General features: G+C 38.6%; 2 protein-coding genes across 2 annotated transcripts in view; one reads left to right on the top strand and one right to left on the bottom strand.

Moving 5' to 3' along the window:
* Positions 1-1,346, bottom strand: part of METTL25 (methyltransferase like 25) — a 155,481-nt gene extending 154,135 nt beyond the window's left edge. The window contains 2 exon segments of the mRNA XM_020993463.2: positions 1,083-1,253; positions 1,256-1,346. Coding sequence (XP_020849122.2) covers positions 1,083-1,253; positions 1,256-1,346 — 262 coding nt within the window.
* A 9-nt stretch (positions 1,347-1,355) lies between these two features.
* CCDC59 (coiled-coil domain containing 59) lies at positions 1,356-13,394 on the top strand. The gene is made up of 4 exons (XM_020993464.2): positions 1,356-1,684; positions 4,875-5,094; positions 8,160-8,259; positions 11,845-13,394. Exons 1-4 carry the CDS (start codon positions 1,528-1,530, stop codon positions 12,004-12,006), a joined length of 639 nt encoding a protein of 212 aa, XP_020849123.1. The 5' UTR covers positions 1,356-1,527; the 3' UTR covers positions 12,007-13,394.
* Positions 13,395-19,937: the final 6,543 nt, after the last annotated feature.

The raw sequence follows: 19,937 nt of genomic DNA, 5'->3' as shown, positions 1-19,937 counted from the left end.
GTCAGAGAAAAGTGGGAGAAGAGAGTCAGGAAGGCTTATACTTCCTGTGAAATCCCTCTGTACCATACCTGCCCTTCCCCCAAAATATCTGAATTTAAATGAAAAAATAAAGGAATTCCTAGTTAACTATTCTGAGGCTGGAAACCATGGGAACTAGATGATTCCTAAAGATCTTTCCATGAAATGTGACGTAATGGAAAGGTTGCTAGATCTGATGTCAGAGGATCTGGGTTTAAACCCAAGCTCAATTCTTACCGAGAGTGTGACATCAGATAAATGATTTAACTTCCATAGATCTCGGTTTCCCCATCTGTAAAATGAAAGAATTGGGCTAGTTGATTTTCAAAGATTTCTTCCAGCTTTGAAATCTATTATGCTACCACAGTAAAATGTTTTCTCTCAATAGAATGCAAGTTCCCTTAAGTCCCAACTAAAATCCCACCTTCTACAGGAAGTCTTCCCCAACCCCTCTTAATTCCAGTGCCTTCCCTCTGTTAATTATCTCCTATTTATCCTGTAGATGGCTTGCTTTGCATATGATTTGTTTGTATGTCATCTCCCCCATTAGATCGTAAGCTCCTTGAGCACAGGGTCTGTCTTTTGCCTCCCTTTGTGTCCTAGCTTTTAGTACTGCCTGGCACATAGTAGGCACTTAATAAATCTTGACTGACCGCTGAGGATAGGGGGCTGTTTTTCATTATTTTCTTTGTTTAGACTGAGCATACATCTAGAGCTAGTAGCATCTTCAAAACAATCTAGTCTAAGCCCCTCATTTCACAGATGAAGAAATCGAGGCCCGGAGAGATTTAAATGACTTACCCAAAGTTACACACCCACTGTCTGATATGGGATCAAAAGATCGAAACCTAGGTTATCCGATTCCTGAGCCCATGTTCTTTCCATTGTTACCAATGCCTGCCACCTAGTGAGCATTAATCAGTTCTTTTTTTAATTGAGTTGCATGCTAGGAGATTAATTTCTTAAACCACTGGGGAACTGGGATTCGAACCCCCAACCTAAAGTCGAGCTAGCATGTTTTTCCATTACTTCACACTTCCCCTCCACCAGGCAGCGCGGCTCACCTGAATTTTCCCCAGCTCCCTCCAGGGGGCGCTCCTCCCAGCGCGCAGGCGCAGCTTCTGCACGCAGTCCGTGCGATCTCAGAGCTTCCATTACCTCGTCGGGGGACCCGTCCACGAAGCGCTCCCACAAGGACCCGGTGTAAAACTCCACCGTGTGGGCGTTGGCGATGGGATGGCTTTGCGGAGAAACCGCAGCAGCTCCCGCAGCTTGCCGCGGAGCACGTCCAGGTCTTCGGACTCCGGGAGCGCATTGGCGGCCGCCATGACACTCTTCCTCCCGGGCCTGCAGGTGGCGCACGGGCGGCCGCGGGGCTCAGCTCGGCGGGGGCGAAGCACAGGCCTAACGAGTGGCGCGCCGAGCCTCCGACGGGGCTCCCGATCGATCGCCTCTTCCTGATGACGCACTTGGCTCCGCGACGCCTGCTGGGCCCGGAGGAGCAGGAACATGGCCCCGGCGAAGCGCGCTGAGGTACTGCGGGCCGGAGTGGCCCAGGCGCAGGGCGGGCCGGCAGGCCGCCTCGGATTCAAGAAGAAGCGGCAGCAACAGCAGCGGACATGGCGGGCGAACTCGCGGAATGTGTTCTCCGGCAGCGTCCGCGAGGGTGAGTAGCATAGGCGGCCTTTGAGGGGCCGGACCCTGGCCGTGTAACGACAGGATCATTTCCAAGGCCTCTGACCCCCTGCTGCGTGCGGGCCCCAGCGCTTGGCGCAGGGCCTGGTGCACGTTGTTCAGTCATTTCAGTCGTCACCAACTCTCCGTGGCCCCATTTGGGGTTTTCTTGGCAGAGATGCTGGAGTGATTTGCCATTTTCTTCTCCAGCTCATTTTACAGATGAGGAAACTGAGGCAGACAGGGTGAAGCGACTCGCCAAGGGTCACGCAACTACTAAGTGTCTGACGCTGGATTTGAACTCAGGCCCTCCTGACTCCAGGCCCTACGCCTGGCACTATGGCGCCACCTAGCTGCCCCTCTGGGGACATAGTAGGCGCTTAATAAATGCTTCTTTGCTTACTGATCCTTTACTTAACCTCTCTGTGTCCTCAGGCATCTCCCAGTAAGAGGAGAAGATGCAGAGAAGGCTCAGAACTGCTTTAGTGGAAGGAGTTTCCTCTTTGGGGAGTTCCCTGTAGCAGTGAAACGGCAGGCCATATCTCTAGGAGATATTTGTAAATGGCTTAGCACGGTGCCGTGTACATAGTAGGTGCTTTAAAAAATGCTCCTCTTTTCTTTCCGGTCCCAGTGAGGTAATATTTGTAAAGGGATTAGTACAGTGTCTTGTACATAGTAGGTGCTTTAAAAAATGCTCCTCTTTTCTTTCCTGTCCCAGTGAGGTAATATTTGTAAAGGGATTAGTACAGTGTCTTGTACATAGTAGGTGCTTTAAAAATGCTCCTCTTTTCTTGCCTGTCCCAATGAGGTAATATTTGTAAAGGGGTTAGTACAGTGTCTTGTACATAGTAGGTGCTTTAAAAATGCTCCTCTTTTCTTGCCTGTCCCAATGAGGTAATATTTGTAATGGGGTTAGTACAGTGTCTTGTACATAGTAGGTGCTTTAAAAATGTTCCTCTTTTCCTTTCTGTCCCAATGAGGTAATATTTGTAAAGGGATTCGTACAGTGTCTTGTACATAGTAGGTGCTTTAAAAGTGCCCGTCATCTTCCTGTCCCAATGAGGAAATATTTGTAAAGGGGTTCGTATGGTGCTGGCACTTAGTAGGGCTAGATAATTGTTTCTAATCTTCTCTTATAAACTCTCCTCGTATCTATAACCCCAACATCACAGGTATAGGATGAATCTGAAGGGGACTCACAAAATGAGAGGATTGAAAGCCAGGCTTAGAGTCAGGAAGACCTGAGTTCACTATCCACCTAGCTCTTGACACCTTCTGGCTTTGTGACCCTGAACAAGTTATTAACGTCCTTGTGTTCTGCATTTCTAACAGGTGGGTCACAGCACTCCTGAAAGAAACCCCATTAAAGTGTTAATTGGGCTTGGGAAGACCTGAGTCCAAATTCAGCCTCCAGTGCTTATGAGCCGTGTGAGGAAGGGCAAGTCACTTAACCTCTGTTTGCCCGAGTTTCCTCATCCATAAAGTGAGGATAATAATAGCAGTTGCTTCCAAGGGTTGTTGTGAGGATCAAATGAGATAATAACTGTAAAGTCCTTAGCACAGTGCCTGGCACATAGTAGGTGCTATATAAATGTTAGCTAGTATTATTAAGATTATTATTATTATTATTATAAAATATTTGACAAAAGTAAAAATATAGTGGAGCATAGAAAATGTTAATATTTGGTTTTCTATGTCAGTATGTGGCCTGTAGGGATCCTTACGTGTGGTTTAGTGGCCCATTTTATTTGAGTTTGACATCTTTGGTATACAGGAAGCATGAGGATAAGCTCCCCCCCCCCAAACTATATAATACCAAGGGCCTTAATGTTATCTAAAAGTGCTATATACTCTTCTCTACCCAGCTCCACCGAAGTCAGTCTGGGAAAGCCAAAGGAGTACATTGCCCTGGGGGGAACCAGGCTGTGAAATCTACCCTTTAGATTCTACAGGGGCAGCTAGGCAGTGCAAGTGGTAAAGCATTGGGCTTGGATTCAGGAAGATCTGAGTTCAAATTCTGCCTTGGGTGTTTAGGAGCCATGTGACTCCAGGTCACTCAACCTCTGCCTTCCTTAGTTCCCTCAGTTGTAAAATGGGGATAATAATAGCACCTGTTACGCTATGGAAGTCCAGCTGAGAAAAGAGGAGGCAAGGGCAGCAGCTTTGAGCATAAATCTGTATGCATCCTGGGGGTCCTAAGCCCACTGAAATGAAATAATGTTTTTCCACTGGTGTTTGCCTGCTGAAATTTGCTTCACCAGGTTCTGAGCCAGGTTTCGTGGAAGTAGAGGTTGATGCTGACAAACAAAAACAGCTTTGCTGTGGGATCAAGCTTTTAGAAGTGGCGAATACCGCAAATACTGCTTGCTGCTGTGCCCCAGCTATAGAATGGGGAAAGAACTATCTGTAGAAACTGCTTCCTAGAATTATTGGAAAGAAAACACTTCATGAATTTTAAAAAACTGTACAAATATGGGCTCTTTTTATCGTACACGATTATCTTTGGGAATGTCATCTGCTCTTGATAAGGTCATGCATCAAATTTGAAGCCATTTTCAAATATTTGATAAAACTTTTGAAGAGATTCAATAGGGTGATTTTTTTTTTCCTTTCAGTTTTAAACACTTGTGATGGAGGTAGCATGGCTAGTAGACAGAACCACCAAAATCCTAGCTCCTGGGTGAGCTTGGGAAAGTCAGTCTCTCAGGGCCACGGTTTCTTTTTTAAAATGAGGGAGTTGTTCTGGCTGGTCTGTAAATTCTCTTAGCTCCAAATCCTGTCATCTTAATATCCAAGGACTCAGTTAAGGTCTCTGGATGCAAAAAAGATTCTCTAATACAGTAAAATAATGTAAATGTTAAGCATTGTCTCATTTCCTTTCTTCCTTAATTTCACTATAAATACACAGTGATGCTGGCCTAATTTCTCCTTTCTATAACAAATAAGAAAACAAGTAGCCAGCTGCTTAAAGAGCATGACATCCTTGCTGTTGTTTCTTATTGTGCTTTTCTAAAGTTGAAACTATATATAATATTTGTACTTTGTGATGATTACTAGTTATGAAACTTATGTTTAATTGATCATTTTTAATGTGATTTAAATAGTAGATTCATAGTTGACCAACATCTCTTTTTTTCCCCTTTGTTTACATTAACTTGTTGCTCTTATTTTCTTCAATGTAGGACAAGGATTTGCATTTCAGAGGAAACAAAAGATTCAGCAAGAGTACAAGAAATTGCTGAGGAAAGAAAAAAAGGCACAGATTTCACAAGAGTCTCAGTTTACAGAAAGATATCCAGAGCATTTAAAACATCTGTATTTAGCTGAAGAAGAAATGCTCAGGAGACAGCATAAAAAAGAAAAACAACCTTTGCCAGAAGAAGAATGTAGCACAACAGTGAAGTATGTTTTTTCTCTCATTTAAATACAGGAAATTAAACCCATGCTTTGTTGGCTATTTTGATGGAGAGATATTGTGAAAATTTATGAAGGAATTACATTTTTCTCACTGGGTTTTTAAAATCAAATGAAAATGTAGTTGTAGCATATTTGAATTAATTAGAAGATAACATGGCTTAAAGGAAAGAGCATTGGACTGGAAAGAAAAATACTTAGATTCAGGTCTTAATCACCAATGATATGCTCTGATGACCTGGGAAAGTCTTACTAACTATTCTGAGGCTCAGATTCTTCATCTGTAAAATAATAAATAAAATAAGGCTAAATCTGTACGGTTCCTTACAGATTAAAATTCCATGACACTAAATTTCATGTTTTAAATGAAAAGAATAGTGCAAAGAATTGCACAACCTCATTTTTGAGATTTTTCGTTTTTCTCATCTACCTGTAATTACTAACATTTTAAAAAAATTGACACAGCCCATAGCTCTTCCCTAACCATAAAACTGCTACCTGGTGAAAAGTGCTAAGGCATAGAGAAATGTGAAATAAGTGAGAAAAACATTCTTTAAAAGGTACTGCAGGTAGATTTGGCTATAAAGTATAATATGATGAGAACCTTAAAAGAGGTAAAATTGTTACTTGATTTTAGAAATGGGAGAAGTCATTTTCTAGTTAGCTAAGTAAGTAATAATATCATTCAGGTGGTAGCATTCAAATTGGACCTTGAAGGTTGCTCAGAATTTCAGCAAGTAGGATAAATGGTGATGAGGGGAGAAAGGAAAAGCATTTCAGATGAAGGGAACAGCCATGTGTTTGGCTAGAGTGTAGACCTAAGTGACTAGTTGGTAGACTGCAAAACCAAAATAGGTCAGTCGTGTGATATGGCCACCAGAGAAAGCAGTGTGATTCAGGGCTTCATTAAAATAGGAGTAGCTTCCCAAAATGGTGTGATAGCCCTGTTGTTCTCTTCCTTGGTGATACCACATGTGGAGAACGGTGTTTAATTCTGAACAACACATTTTAGAGAAGATTAATACGCTGTAGTGTAAAGAGGAGGATAACCATTGAAAGAGGAGGGTGTCAGGCTCATGCCAAGAATCAGATGAAGGAGTTATGTTTGTTCTGGGGAAGAGAAGACTCAACATAGAAATAAGAGTTATCTTCTAGTAGTTGAAGAGCTAGGTTGTGGAAACTGAATTAGACTTGTTCTGTTCAGCCTTAGAAGGCAGATAGAGAAGTAGTGTGTAGAAGGTGCAAAGAGGAGGATGTGAGCTTTTTGTGAAGAAAAACTTCTTGAGCTATTCAGAAATAGAATGAACTGCTTTAGAAAGGGGTGGATTATCCTTTCTTGGATATCTTCAAGCAAAGACTGAATGGCCCCTTGTTGGGAATGTGGGGGAAATTCTTTTGGTTACTGGTTGGACTAGATGGCCTCTGAGATGAAGGAATATTACCAGATGGAAAAGATAAATTGGAACCAGATCTAAGAGGGCCTTGAACACCAAGATTTGCTCTGTGGTTAAAATAGAAGTCAGCAGTTCGGAACTCATGATCATTTGGAGAAAGGGCTGGCCTGATTTTTACCTTTACTTAAGGAAACAAAGAACTAGAGTGAACAGGTGGTTAATGGGTTAAAAAAAACAGTATTGGGGAGGAGTGGGTTTTGAAACTATCATTATCAGTTATTACCTACTTTGTGCCCAGAAAGTCACTAGGCACTAGTAACTGACATCATCCTGACCTCTAGGAACTCGTAATCCAGTTAAGGAGACAAGCTAGCCTGCATATGTAATTTACAGAGTACTAAGCAAGAGCTAAGTGGTTTGATACAATTACAAGTAGTAGAGGAATTCAAGAAAGGAATAAGAGTTGGTGTAGTCATGGAAGTCTGATAAAATGGAAGGGTTAAAATGACTGGAGTTTTTAATGTCCTAAGTTCTGCAAAGTACATGTGATTGGTCCTTCTGCCACTGGCACCAGTGTTGTCCTGCATTATAGATATATATATATATATTTTTTTTTAAGGCTGCTCAAAGTTTATGAGTTTCTGTTGAGTACAAACAAGTTACTGAGGCTGCTGGAAAGCACATAGGTGATTCAGATAATAAAAAACCAAACAATAACAGTGTGGTTTCTTTTACTCGTTTTTGGGCGTTTTGCTTTTGGTTTCCTTTAAAACAGAAAACACACACAACAACTACTTCTGCACTTAAGCAGCCTGTGTATTCTAAGGGAATAGATGGAAGGGGAGGGAGGAGGGAAGGGAAGGGGGAAATGGGCACTGATGCCTAGCACACTTCAGAAGCAAGGAGGGTGCTGCTGCTCATGGAGAAGGCCCAGTGCTGGTCTTGCTGGGCTCACTGACATGCCACTTCCTCATGGCCTCCTGAGCCAGGTCACGGGTGCCTTGAGGAGCCTGGAAAGTTCCTGAGTGCTCTGGGGATTCCAGTACAGTTGTATTGGATGACTCGACTTCCCAAAGAAGAAGCTTGCCCACGAATGGCCTGGGTCTGATTTGGGAATACCAGAATGGTGGGAGATCACTTCCCCAGAGTACTCAGCAGTTCCACAGGAGCTATTGCCAGGAGTGGAACCCAGACATCTTCGGTAGTAGGGAATTGCTAGACAGGATTGCTGGCATGTCGGCTTGTTCTTCTTGTGATGATGTAAACTTTAGTGGTGGTTCCTGAGCAGCCCCTGTCAGGCAGTGGGCTGCAGCAGACAATCAGGGTGACCTGGCTCAGGGGAAGGGGCTGCTAGGCCACGGAGCCCATTTGTAAAAGAGATCACGGGAGGATACTCCACAGCAATGAAAAGGCAAGTTCTTTGGGTTCTCTATATCATTCTTAGAAAGGCATCCTTAGTAACACTTCTTGCATCTATGGTCCGTGATACGCAAACCCTTCTTGAACTTACTTATAGTTTTTAGCCTGTAACATGTCTTCATGTACACCTTGACACGTTTACTACATATTGTGTAGTGTTTTCTTCTGATGTCAGGCTTCTAGAACTGTCCCTGATTTTTTTTGACCTTCATAACTTTTTTTTTACATTGTTTTTTACAGCCCTGTTATCTCTGCAAAAAGAAGTAAGAAAAAAACATCAAACCAAAAGGCAAAAGAAGAATATGAACGGGTACAAGCTAAGCGTGCTGCTAAGAAACAGGTAAAACTTACTTTTTTAATAAAACAAGTTCTTTCTTTCTCTTAAAATCCTGTTTCATAATGTGTAACTCAATATTTTCACAGAGTTAACTTATGAACTTGGCCTTTCATTCAAGGTGTTATTTTTATCTCTATAACTGTTTACAATGCATTACAGCTATTCGCATTTTAACACATTAAAGGAATAAAAATCTCATAACCTGTTAGTTGCTTTGAGCTCTAAATCTGATCCGTTAATTTAGAGAACTCTAGGATTAACTCTTAGGACTAATGAGAAACCAATTTGACCATTAAGAAAAATACAGTCTTGGGGCAGCTAGGTAGCACAGTGAATAGAGCTCTGGCCCTGGAGTCAGGAGGACCTGAGTTCAAAAATCCGGCCTCAGAAACATAACACTTACTAGCTGTGTGACCCTGGGCAAGTCACTTAACCCCATTGCCTAGCCAAAAAAAAGAAGAAGAAAAATACAGTCTTTCATGTAGTTGTTTTTGCTGTACGTTGAGGCAGTGTTATGAGATGAGGGATGTAAGGGTGTTTAAAATCCTTGTTTATTTTAGTTGTGGCTTTTACAGAAGAGTTTATTTCTAACTTAGCAAGAGGGGGCATAAACTAAAATAGTGTTAGACTATTAAAAGTTAAAAGCGTAGAAGCAGGATTTTATTAGTACCACTTGTTCTTGTCTTGGACACTGCACAGTTGCTGGTATCGTGCCACCTCAAAAAGGATTCGAACCTCTGTCAGGGCAGTTCTCAATTGGACAGTGAGTGATGTTACCGAAGGTAATTTGCTCTGCAGCTTAACTCCTCTAAGCCTCACTTTCTTCATCTAAAATGAGGTGATGGAAGAAATGTTCTTTAACATCTCTTCATTGGTAGCATTCCGTAATTTAATTTTATTTCGCTTTGTAACTTACGAGCCTTTTAAACTTTTTGTCATCCTGCCAATGAGGAACAGTAATTTGGACATTTAAAAATTTGCATTTGATAAAGTGACTGCTTTTCTGAATAGTCCATGAAGCTGATGATGGACTGAGGTGAAACAGTATTTCTCTGTGGAGCTATTGCAACTTATGTAATTGGGTACATTGTGCTTTTTTTCTAACCATAGGATATTAACCACATTCTGAAATAGGGTACCGCATGAATTAAATTGGTGTCCACTGTAAAAGAATTTTGTGTTCCTTTTTCATTTCACTCATCTGGAACTAGAAGCTTTCCTGTTAATAAATGTTGGCGTGTTTACTTGGAATTCAGTGTTTCAAAATGGTAATGTGAAAGCTATTAGCATCACAGTGATAAAAGCTGGATTGTTGAAAGTTTCAATGAAGGATCCAAATTGATTACAAACATATTAAGTTTCTTTTGAGTTTGTAGACAACAGTCCACAGATACAAAATGTTCTCCGTGTGTCTGCATTGGTGGTTTTATCTACAAACTAGGACAAAGTAAGTCTTATCCCTTGTAAGACTTTATTTTGCATAATATACAACCATGGTGTATTTATCATAATTGTGAAAGTAGAAATAGTGATAAATAGAAAAAGATTTTTTTTCCTAAGAAGATAATTGTATTAGAGTTAAGGCTGCTAGAAAAATATTATGATCCATTCTATTTTAAAATTTATTTTAAAATCTCAGCATAATGTGATTTTTAAAAATAATTTTGCTTTTTAATAGGATGACATCACACATAAATGTAAGCTATAGTTTGCTATCTTTGTCTAACTGTGAAAGTTATTAAGTAACCCTCGTAGATACATTGGGTATTTATCAACAAGTATGAATTAAAGGCATTTTTTAAAGCACTTATTATGTACTAAGTGCTGAGCTTGGAGATACTAGTAGAGAAGATGAGACAGCTAGTGCTATCCAGGAGCTTATGCACTGATCAGGGAAGAAAATGCATAAGAGAAAGTCCAGCTACTGAGTGAATGAAAAGCCCCCAAATCATTAGGAGGTAGTTAGGGGATAGCAAGTCCCCCCGGGCTGTCAGGTGACAGTATCAGAGTCCTGAAGGGCATAGAGGAAAGGTAGAAGGGAAGAAGGCCTGGTTATCCTCCAGCTCAATCAAAGGAAAAGAGAATTGATGAGCCACATCTCATCTAAGCAAAGTTAGCAGTCAGGCTCCTAGGATGGGCTTGGTACAGCCAACAGCCTAGGGAGAGGGCCTTATCTTTAAGATTCAGGAAATCAGAATAAATAAAATTGACATTAAGAAATACTTAAAAGACAAATTTTATTACTCGCTTTTCATAAGTCTTCAAGTAACAGAACTTATTCCTGGGTTTCAGTGTGGGTAGATTCCCTCTGCCTCACATAGGTTGCAATCTCTTTGCAACTTCTTAAGTCATCTTTGAATGTTTCTGTAACCAAAAAATTCATCACATTTCAGTCAACTTAGTGATAGGCTAGGCTGGACATATTATAGTCTGTCACTGAAAGCTTTTCCAGCTTAGTGTGATTTGCTACAGTTTGTGTTCCTTTGGCTCAGCCTTCAAGACCCCAGGGTCACTTCAGGGCTATTTAGACCAATTCTGATAAATAAATAGAGGACTTTATGTACTGGATAGGACAATTAAATGAGCTCTCAGGTTCTTGCCAGTAGAAAGAATGTTAGTCTTGTTTGTCTGTTCTTTGAGTATTGTAATATAGAGAGCATAGTAACTAAGAAATAATGATAAATCACAAACATTATTTTGCATACATTATCTCATGTTTTGCACATGCTGAAACTGAGGCTCGGAGTACAAGGTCACACTGGTACCAAGAGACACTTGAGACTTTTAACCTTAGCTTTTTGATATAAAATCCAGTATTCTTTCCACTAAACAACACTGGCCTGGAAGAAATGAGATACACTGGAATTGAGATAAAGCATCTCATCTTCTAAAATATCTAAATTCATTCACAAATATAGAGGTCAATTACTTTTGAAAAATGTTGGGGTTTACTGGCTAGATTTTTTAAAGACTAAGCCTTAAACACTCTAGATCTCAAGGATTAGAGGAGAGGTCCCTGCCCCAGCACCACTTAATGGTTATTTTTTGGACCCTGCTCTCCCCAAGGGAATGTAAATAGTAACTGTTTCTCTTTTGGCCAGCAACCCTGAGGGTGTTCCCCTCCCAGTTTGATTTTTTTTTTTAAAATTAAAGGGGCCATCCTTTGATTAACTTCTTAAAGAGGCCCATTCAGTGAATGGGCTAGCAAAGTGAGAACTTGAAAAGACCTTAGCTTAAAAGGTCTCCCACTGCATCCTGAGCCTTATCTGGCCACTGGATCCAAATGGCGCTGGAGGAGAAAGTGAGGCTGGTGACCTTGCACAGACAGCGCTCCCTCACTCAAATCAAAGTCAATTGCAAGTCATGTCATCTGACAGCATGGTCCTCTTCGAGAACGAAGGACAAACCACGTCATTTTACTGTATTATTACTCAGTATTTCAATCATGAAATCTGATTTCTAAAAGACAACTAAAATATAAATCATATCCTCAGAGAGAAATGTTAAAGTCTTTTTATGGTAGTTCTTAAAACATTCCGAACTCTTCATGTACATGCTATTAATGATTAAGACATTTGTTAATTTCAGGAGTTTGAGAGGAGAAAGCAAGAAAGAGAAGAAGCACAGCAGCGCTACAAAAAAAAGAAAATGGAAGCATATAAAGTACTGAGCAAAAGGACTAAAAAGGGCCAACCAAATCTGAACTTACAAATGGAGTATCTTCTAAAGAAAATACAGGAGAAAACATAAAACACATTTTGTCCTTGGGTGAATATTAAAATATATTATATATTGTGTGTGGATTCTTTTGAATCACTTAATATACTTTGTTATTTGCAATTTTGTGCTCTTTGTATAACAGACCAATTCAAGCACATTGGAAATGTTTTTATTTTTGTAGAGAACATTTTAAAAGCGCTATAATTTTTTTTATTGCTTGATGGTTACTTCTTAAAGAAGATTGATCTATTGAATTAAAACATTCTGTTGAAATGAATGGCTTAAGCTATATTTTTGCCCAGTTGAAGACTTTAATAGACCAAACTAAATTATTCTTATTAAAAAACAGCTTTTGGGTATTTATATCCTAATAAAATGTTTAGGCAGCTGAAATTCTTTCTGGTATTAAAAACTGTTGTTTTGGAAGTTTTTTTTAATGATAACATCTGTTTGGATTTAATGATAGTGCAAAAAAAAAAGTTAATGTCATTAGCAGTATTTCTATTGATTCCTCCCCCCCCTTCTATTGAAAGCTTTCATCCAGAACTTATAAATATTACTGGGTTGGTTTTTTTCCCCATCTATAGTAATGTTTCCTAATGCTGATGCTGTAATAGGTCTGGATCCACATATAAAAATGTTGCATTTTATATACTTGCCAGCATCCACAGTAGCATTTGAAATAGTTTGAGCATCCCGCATACCCTTTTTCTACTGTAAAAAAACATTCAAACAATATTCTTAAATTTTATTTTCCTTTTTCCCATGATTAAATAGGCAGAAACTGAATTGGACAATAACTAACTTAAAGTTTCTAAGTAGGGTGAGTAGGACGTAGAATGTAATAATTACTATTATAAGTGATAATTTAAGTTTTAAAAAGAAAATCAGTCACAACAGAAGCTATGGTTAGCATCTTCTAGTTTTTTATACATTGATGATTCTAGTTAAAAACTAATAGGTGATATATCCAGCTCTTGGGGAAACTTCTTCACACCCATCAAATTCTTGTTTAAAACAAAAACACCCTCCTTTCTCTTCCTTCCCTTCTTAATACTGTGTATTCCCTTGTACAGGCCCCTACAGCCTTTCCCCAGGCACTTTTGGATAGCTTGGTTTTTTTTAGAGGTTGCTAGGCTACCAATCACTTCATTGCCACAATACTCCAGAGAGAATTTGATGCTTTGTTTGCAAAGATTCTACAGGGTTGTATTCTTTAGAAAATGTTTTCTTTTTAAAAGATTAGTTTGTAATTGAAATTAAATTGAAAATTATTTTACTCTATATTTAATATTCCCCCAAAACTTATTCCACAGTAACTGTGTCCATAGTACAAATGAGTTTTTGAGATGCTAAGAGCTGCATGTAAGCTATTACTTAAATGTTTGTTTTTATTAAATGTATTTCTGTAACGTGTATATTTGTATACATGATTAATCACATTAATTTCTGATGCTGAAGTGGTTTTTCAAATCTCTTACCAATAGTAGAGGAGGAAAAATACCAGTGAATTTTGAATGAATTACTCTTTGCATTCTTCCTAGGTTATCTGAATCCTTTACCAAAATTCTTAAAAAGCCTACTTCGCAGATTCTCCTGCTGAATTAGTATCATAAAGTCAGGTGTCCTTTGAAAACTGTATCTTGACAGATCGCTAGTAAAGCATGAAAACACTTCTTGAAAGAAGTATTTAGTACACCCTGATAAAAATAAACACTGATTAACTTAGGCTTGTTTTTCCAGCTAACATCTGCCTATCTCAAATCTCTTTACCTGGAGAAGATTAGTACTAGGGCAAAACTAGTCAATCATGCACATAAAGAAGTACAGAGATTATATTTTTTGGCTACCTGACGAATCATTTCTCATCTTTGGTACAAGAGCTTCGGTTCCAAGGCTGTTGCAGTCTCTAGATCAGTCCCAGAAAATTACTCATGTGTAATACCCTGAGGCAGCTAAATATGTCCAGGCCTGGGGAGTGCTTCCTTATACTCAGCCAATAAGTCAGCCTCTTCAGGAAATAAAATCCCAACTCTATGACTCATACCCCCCTCCAAAAGTACAGGGCTCTTAGATGCTGGGAGATCTCTCTTCTGATGCACCAAAGGCTACTTTTCATCTGCTTCTGTTTCACAAAAATTTACAACTGACCCAAAATTTGCAATCCTGTCACCTGTTTACCACTTTGAATTCACTAAAAGTCATAGCCTCTCTCTGACTTAAAGATCACAACTATCATCTAAGGGGAGGAAGGAGATAAGCATCCTCACCCATTCTTATAGTACATCTAATGTAATTTGTGACCCCATTTGGGGTTTTCTCAGCAAAGATAATGGAGTGGTTTGCCATTTCCTTCTCCAGCTCATTTTACAGATGAGGAAACTGAGGCAAATGGTTAAAGGACTTGCCCAGGTTTATACAGTGAGCATCTGAGGCCAGATTTGAACTCTGGAAGATGAGTCTTCCTGATGCCAGGCCTGGCACTCTTTATCTATGGCATCACTTAGCTGCCCTGTTCAGCAAACATTAGCACCTACTAAGTGTAAACCAAGGCAGGAGGGAGTGTAAAGTTTGGAGTGGGGGAGGAGGTAGATAGCATACCAGATCTAGATTTCATTGGTAAAAGGAACTCCTTGTGAAGAAAATCCCACTAAAATTACAGGTCATTACCTTCTCTGCAGTTGATAATCTCAGAAAATTGCCTGGGATACACAATACGTGTCAGAGGCTAGTCTTGAACCCAGGTCTTTCTGACTCCTAGCCCGGTTTTCTATTTTCTACACTGTGCTTGCACTAGTTAGTACTGGAGATGCAAGGACAAATGAAACAATCCCTGCCCTCAGGGACCTTTCCTTCAGCTGGAGGGTATGCAAATGTACACAGATCAGGAAATAACGCCTACCCTGCATACTCTATCTTCATTTCTTCTGTAGTCTATGGTTCATGTAGCCAGGTCTAAGAACCACCTTTGAAGATTACTGTTGACCATTTATTAATCATCTACATACACCGCACTGTGTGCTAGGCATGGGCAGATAAGTAGATCGTGTTAGACTTGTTCCCTTCCAATCTAATGGGGAAACATGGCACATGCATTAATTGTAATAGAGAATACATAAAGCATAAATTCATTCTAAAGCTGCACATAAAATGCTATGTATGATCTGAAGAGGGAAAGATTATTTCCATTAACAGACACAGGGAGAACAATGGAGATCCCATTTTTACCAGCCACTTAAGGATTTCAGCAGCAGTTTGGACATTTCAAAAATAAGCACATGGGGTAATCTGAGTTGGCTGGAACCTAGAGGCAGCATGTTGCCATAGAAAGAGCCCTGGACTAATGATCAGAGAACCTAGGTATGAGTCCATTCTTCCACTAACTATCTCTGTTACTTTAGGTATGTTGCTTCAACTTTCTGGGCTTAATTTTCATTTTCTGTAAAATGAGAGGGTTGCAAACTAGACAGCCTCTGGGGCCCTTTCCAGCTCTAAATTCATAATCCTAGAGTCTTTGGATGGGAATATGCAGGATTTTGTTTTTCTTTTTGTCTGAAACTTTTTTTTAATGAAAATTTCCTATAATACAAAATGTACAATAATAGCAAGGCATATTCTGAAATTAGAGGTATTTCTGTAGCATGGCACTATAAAGAATATATGAATATTAATGTTTTAAAAAATAGTTTGATGTGAAATTAATCCTTTTTGGTGCTTCTTTACAATAGGACCTGAAACAGTATTCTCTTTTGTAAAGTAATATTTATAAATCCTTATAATATGATATAAGGCTAGAAGAAATAAGATAGACAAGTCACTTAACCTTTAACACAATAAATTGCAGAGAAGGCTCTGATCTGCGTTGGGAGAGAAGGTTCCCCACCAGGAGCCCCTACTAGTGGATAGAGGACTAGGTCTGGAATTAGGAAGGCCTGAGTTCAAATTCAACCCCAGACATTTAACTAGCTGTATGACCCTGGGCAAGTCACTTAACTTCTATTTACCTCAGTTTCTTCATCTGTAAAATTGGGATAATAGCATCTCCTTCCCAGGGTTGTTGTGAGGTTCAAAAGAAATAATTGTAGTGTTTAGCACAGTGTAAGCACTATATAAATGTTAACCTGGATAAAATCACATGTCCAGTCCAAAAACTGAGTAAGAGAGGCCAAATAACAAAAGCTGAGTTAATCAATGTTTAACAAACAGCTCACTGGAAATGTATGCATGACATTTTAAAATTTAATTTGCATTATAAAAATTTTCTCCATCATTTCTTAAGTTGAGACAATCAACAAAACAATAAATTGAGCCCTACTTTGTAGTGTTAGCTTATTTACAAGGTATAAATGCTCACACTGAAAATTTAACAAGCTGCTCTTGGAACTAGTTCCTGTGTCCCACTGAGAGGTGGATGGCATTGTAAACAGAATAGGCAACGTCTATTGAAGAGAGAGGTGTGAAAGAGGGTAGGCTCAGATTTTTGATCACAGATCTGAGATGTATATGATGGTGAAGTGACAAAGGGTTTGGGGATGAGGGCTGAAGTTTCTCACAGATAACTCACTGCATCCGTAGACCTTGACTGGTTCATCCTATTCCTTTGTTTCCTCACCAAGCAACCCAAGCGCAACATAATATTTATTAGCCAGTCCACTTCATGACTCCAGGAGAGTCATAAAGCAAATGTGATCATGAGCTTTCTTGGACTCTTCTTTCTTCACATTCCTAGAACCAAGAGAGTCAAAGCAAGCAAGAAATAATGATAATAGCTCACAAGCATTTAGTATTTCACATACATTATCTTATATGATTCTAGCAACTCTGACATATGCTGGGCAGGTATTATCTACATTTTATATATGCTGAAACTGAGGCTCAACGTACAAGGTCACACAGGTATAAGAGATGAGACTTTTAACCTTTGTCTTGCTATGAAGTCTATCATTCTAAATAACACTGGCCTGGAAGAAATGAGATGTCCTGGGATTGAGATAAAGCATCTCATCTTCTAAAATCCCTAAATTCATTCACAAATATAGAGATCAATTTTTTTTGAAAAATGTTTACATTTTAGTATATTATTACTTGGTACTTTAATCATAAAATCTGATTTCTAAAGACAACTAAAATATAAATCATATCCTCAGAGAGAAATGTTCTTTTTATGGTAGTTCTTTAAAAAATTTCAAACTACATACACATATACATATGTATATATTTTATATATATATATATATATATTATATACATATATATATATACACACACACACACATACATGCTACTAATGATTAAGACATTTGTTAATTTTAGGGGTTTAAGAAAAGAAAGCATGAAAGAAAAAAGCACAACAGTGCTACAAAAAAAGAAAATGGAATCATATAAAATATTGAGCAAAGGAGCTAAAAAAAGGTCACCCAAATCTGAACTTAGAAATGAAACATATTCCACAAGCACATAAGAATATGTAGTCAATTTATACAAATATGCAATAATGAGGATGAGAGAATCATGGGCAAAACAGCACAGATTTATGTCAAGGTTTGATGAATTTCCTTAATGGGAATAGGTATTAACATTGTTGGACTCAGCATAAAGTTTTATTTTCCTAATCCCTGCAAATTTTACTAGGCTGTGATCCCAATCACAAAGCAAGTTAAAAAAAGTGTTAGTGGGAAGTGATGTTAGGGAATTAACCATGAATTAATAAATTGCACAGCGTGATTGGCAAAGAATGAGAATTGAGAGAAAGTATAATTGAAGTAGAGGCCAGAAAGATTTTTTAAAAAAGAGAACTATGAGTTAAGAGTTAAGTAAGATACAGAGGTAAAACCATCTCCTGGAAAGTCTTGGAGGACTGGATGGTAAATCACGCTGAAATCTAACACAATAGCCCACAAGGCCAAAATTTGGCTCTGCTGGTGAAGACAGCACATCATGAAATGACTAAGATCCCTTACTGGATGGCTCTACAGAGATTACATCTGCAATACTGTATAGTCTTAGACACTTCATTAGGCAAGGGGCCAAATATGATGAAGATGGAGATAATGTGAATGGAGAAGGAGCCGTAAGTAAAATGAGTAAAAAGTTTTCAAATGTAGTCATGTTGATAAATCAGCCATTTATCATCTACCTCACCCTCTCCCTCTTGTCACCACCATTAAAATGTTATTTTTTAAAACAAACACAATGGACTTGTAAAGTTGTAGCCTGTTCAAAAAAGTATCCTGGCAAACAAAGGATCACAGAGGTATCACTGGAAGGGAACTCCCATAGGCCATTTAATCCAACCCCTCCATTTTATGTTGGAGGAAACTGAGGCCCACAGAGGTTAATTGACTTACCCAAAATGAAATGGGTGGTAAATGTCAGAGATGAGATGTGAATTGAGGTGGTCTGCCTCCAGAGCCAATGCTCTATGCAGTATCACTCAAGCGTTCAGTGTGGTGTAATTGGAAGTATGCTCAATAGATGAGAATGTGAATCCTGCCTCATACTTATTATCTGTGTCACCAAATCATTTTAACTTCTCAGAACCTCAGTTTTCTCATTAGAGTAGAAACTCCTTGAAGGTAGGGACAACTTTCACTTTTGTTTTATATCCTGAGTGCCTAATGCAGGACCTTTGGAGAAAGACACTGTCTGCATTCAGAGAAAGAACTAATAAATAGAAGTGGGTATAGAATGCTTTTACATATCTATACATATTAGTGTCTAATGATAGCCATCTGGAGGGGGGAGAAAAAAAAAGGAAAAAAGAAATTTACATAATTATTATATATTTAAAAGGAATAGCAAGTTGTACATAATATATTTGCAGTTTCACATGTAATCATCTTTTTTTCTATTCTATGCTATAGAAATGTGTTTTATGTCTTAAGTTCAGAATAAAATAAATTTTTTTTTAAAAAAAAGACCCTCTAAGATCCAGCCAAAAACTGTCCAAGACTTTAAGTTGTAGCACTGGTATGGTATGTATTGGTACAAAGAATTTCTTCATTGGGCATTCCCTGAATCAGTTAAATCACGGTCCTCTCCCTATCTGGTTGCGTAGCAAGGAACAGACCTCTGATTTTCGCTGCCTTCTTCATTGGCTATCACGACTCTAGAAATTCTACCTGCAAAATCTTAATAAAGATAGATTTTGTTACTTACCTATTTAAAAAAAATACACATGCATTTGCATATGCTTATGTATGTAGATATATACATATATTTAGTGGTTTAGAATCTATTACTATATTGTAATTCATATGCAATACCAATGTATTTGAATATATATAGATCTATTAATTTATCAATAAATCAATAAATATTAATAGCCTATGTCCCAGGCCCTGCATTAAGCACTAAGGATACAAAAAGAGGCAGAAGACAATACCTGACCTCAGTGAACTTAAAATTCAATTTATTAACATATTTATTTGTCTGGAATATACATATATATGCTTAGATGTATGTGCATATATATGCAGACACACGCATATATACACAGACATATATGCAGACATACATATATATTGCCTATAGTATGTACACATATGTAATAACCCGGGACTCAAGCCCCCTGCAGAAAACTCTTCTCCTTGATGAAGAATGTTTATTTGATTTTCTGTGTCTGCATGAGAAGCAGGGTTGGTGAGAGCGGAGGAGGGCAGAGATCCTAGATATTTTGGTTTCCAGCATAGAGAGGGGATGCAACCAGTTACATCCTTTGTGAAATGGGGATAATAAGAACACCTCCCAAGATGGTGAGGATCACATAAGAGAATACATGTAAAGTGCTGTATAAATTCTAGTGATAATTTTTTTTACATTTAATAAAGTTTACTGAATAAAATAGAATTGGTAGAAAACATGGTATTATTCAACACAAAATTATTATTTTAGGCAATTTCAGTCCCAGTAACTGATGTTAAATATGAGAAGGAAGGAAATAATATAAATTAAATATATCG

The sequence above is a fragment of the Phascolarctos cinereus genome, unplaced genomic scaffold (genome assembly GCF_003287225.1).
Source record: "Phascolarctos cinereus isolate Bilbo 61053 unplaced genomic scaffold, phaCin_HiC Scaffold_1;HRSCAF=81, whole genome shotgun sequence".
NCBI classification, from domain to species: domain Eukaryota; kingdom Metazoa; phylum Chordata; class Mammalia; order Diprotodontia; family Phascolarctidae; genus Phascolarctos; species Phascolarctos cinereus.
This window is presented reverse-complemented; position numbering and strand designations above follow the sequence as displayed.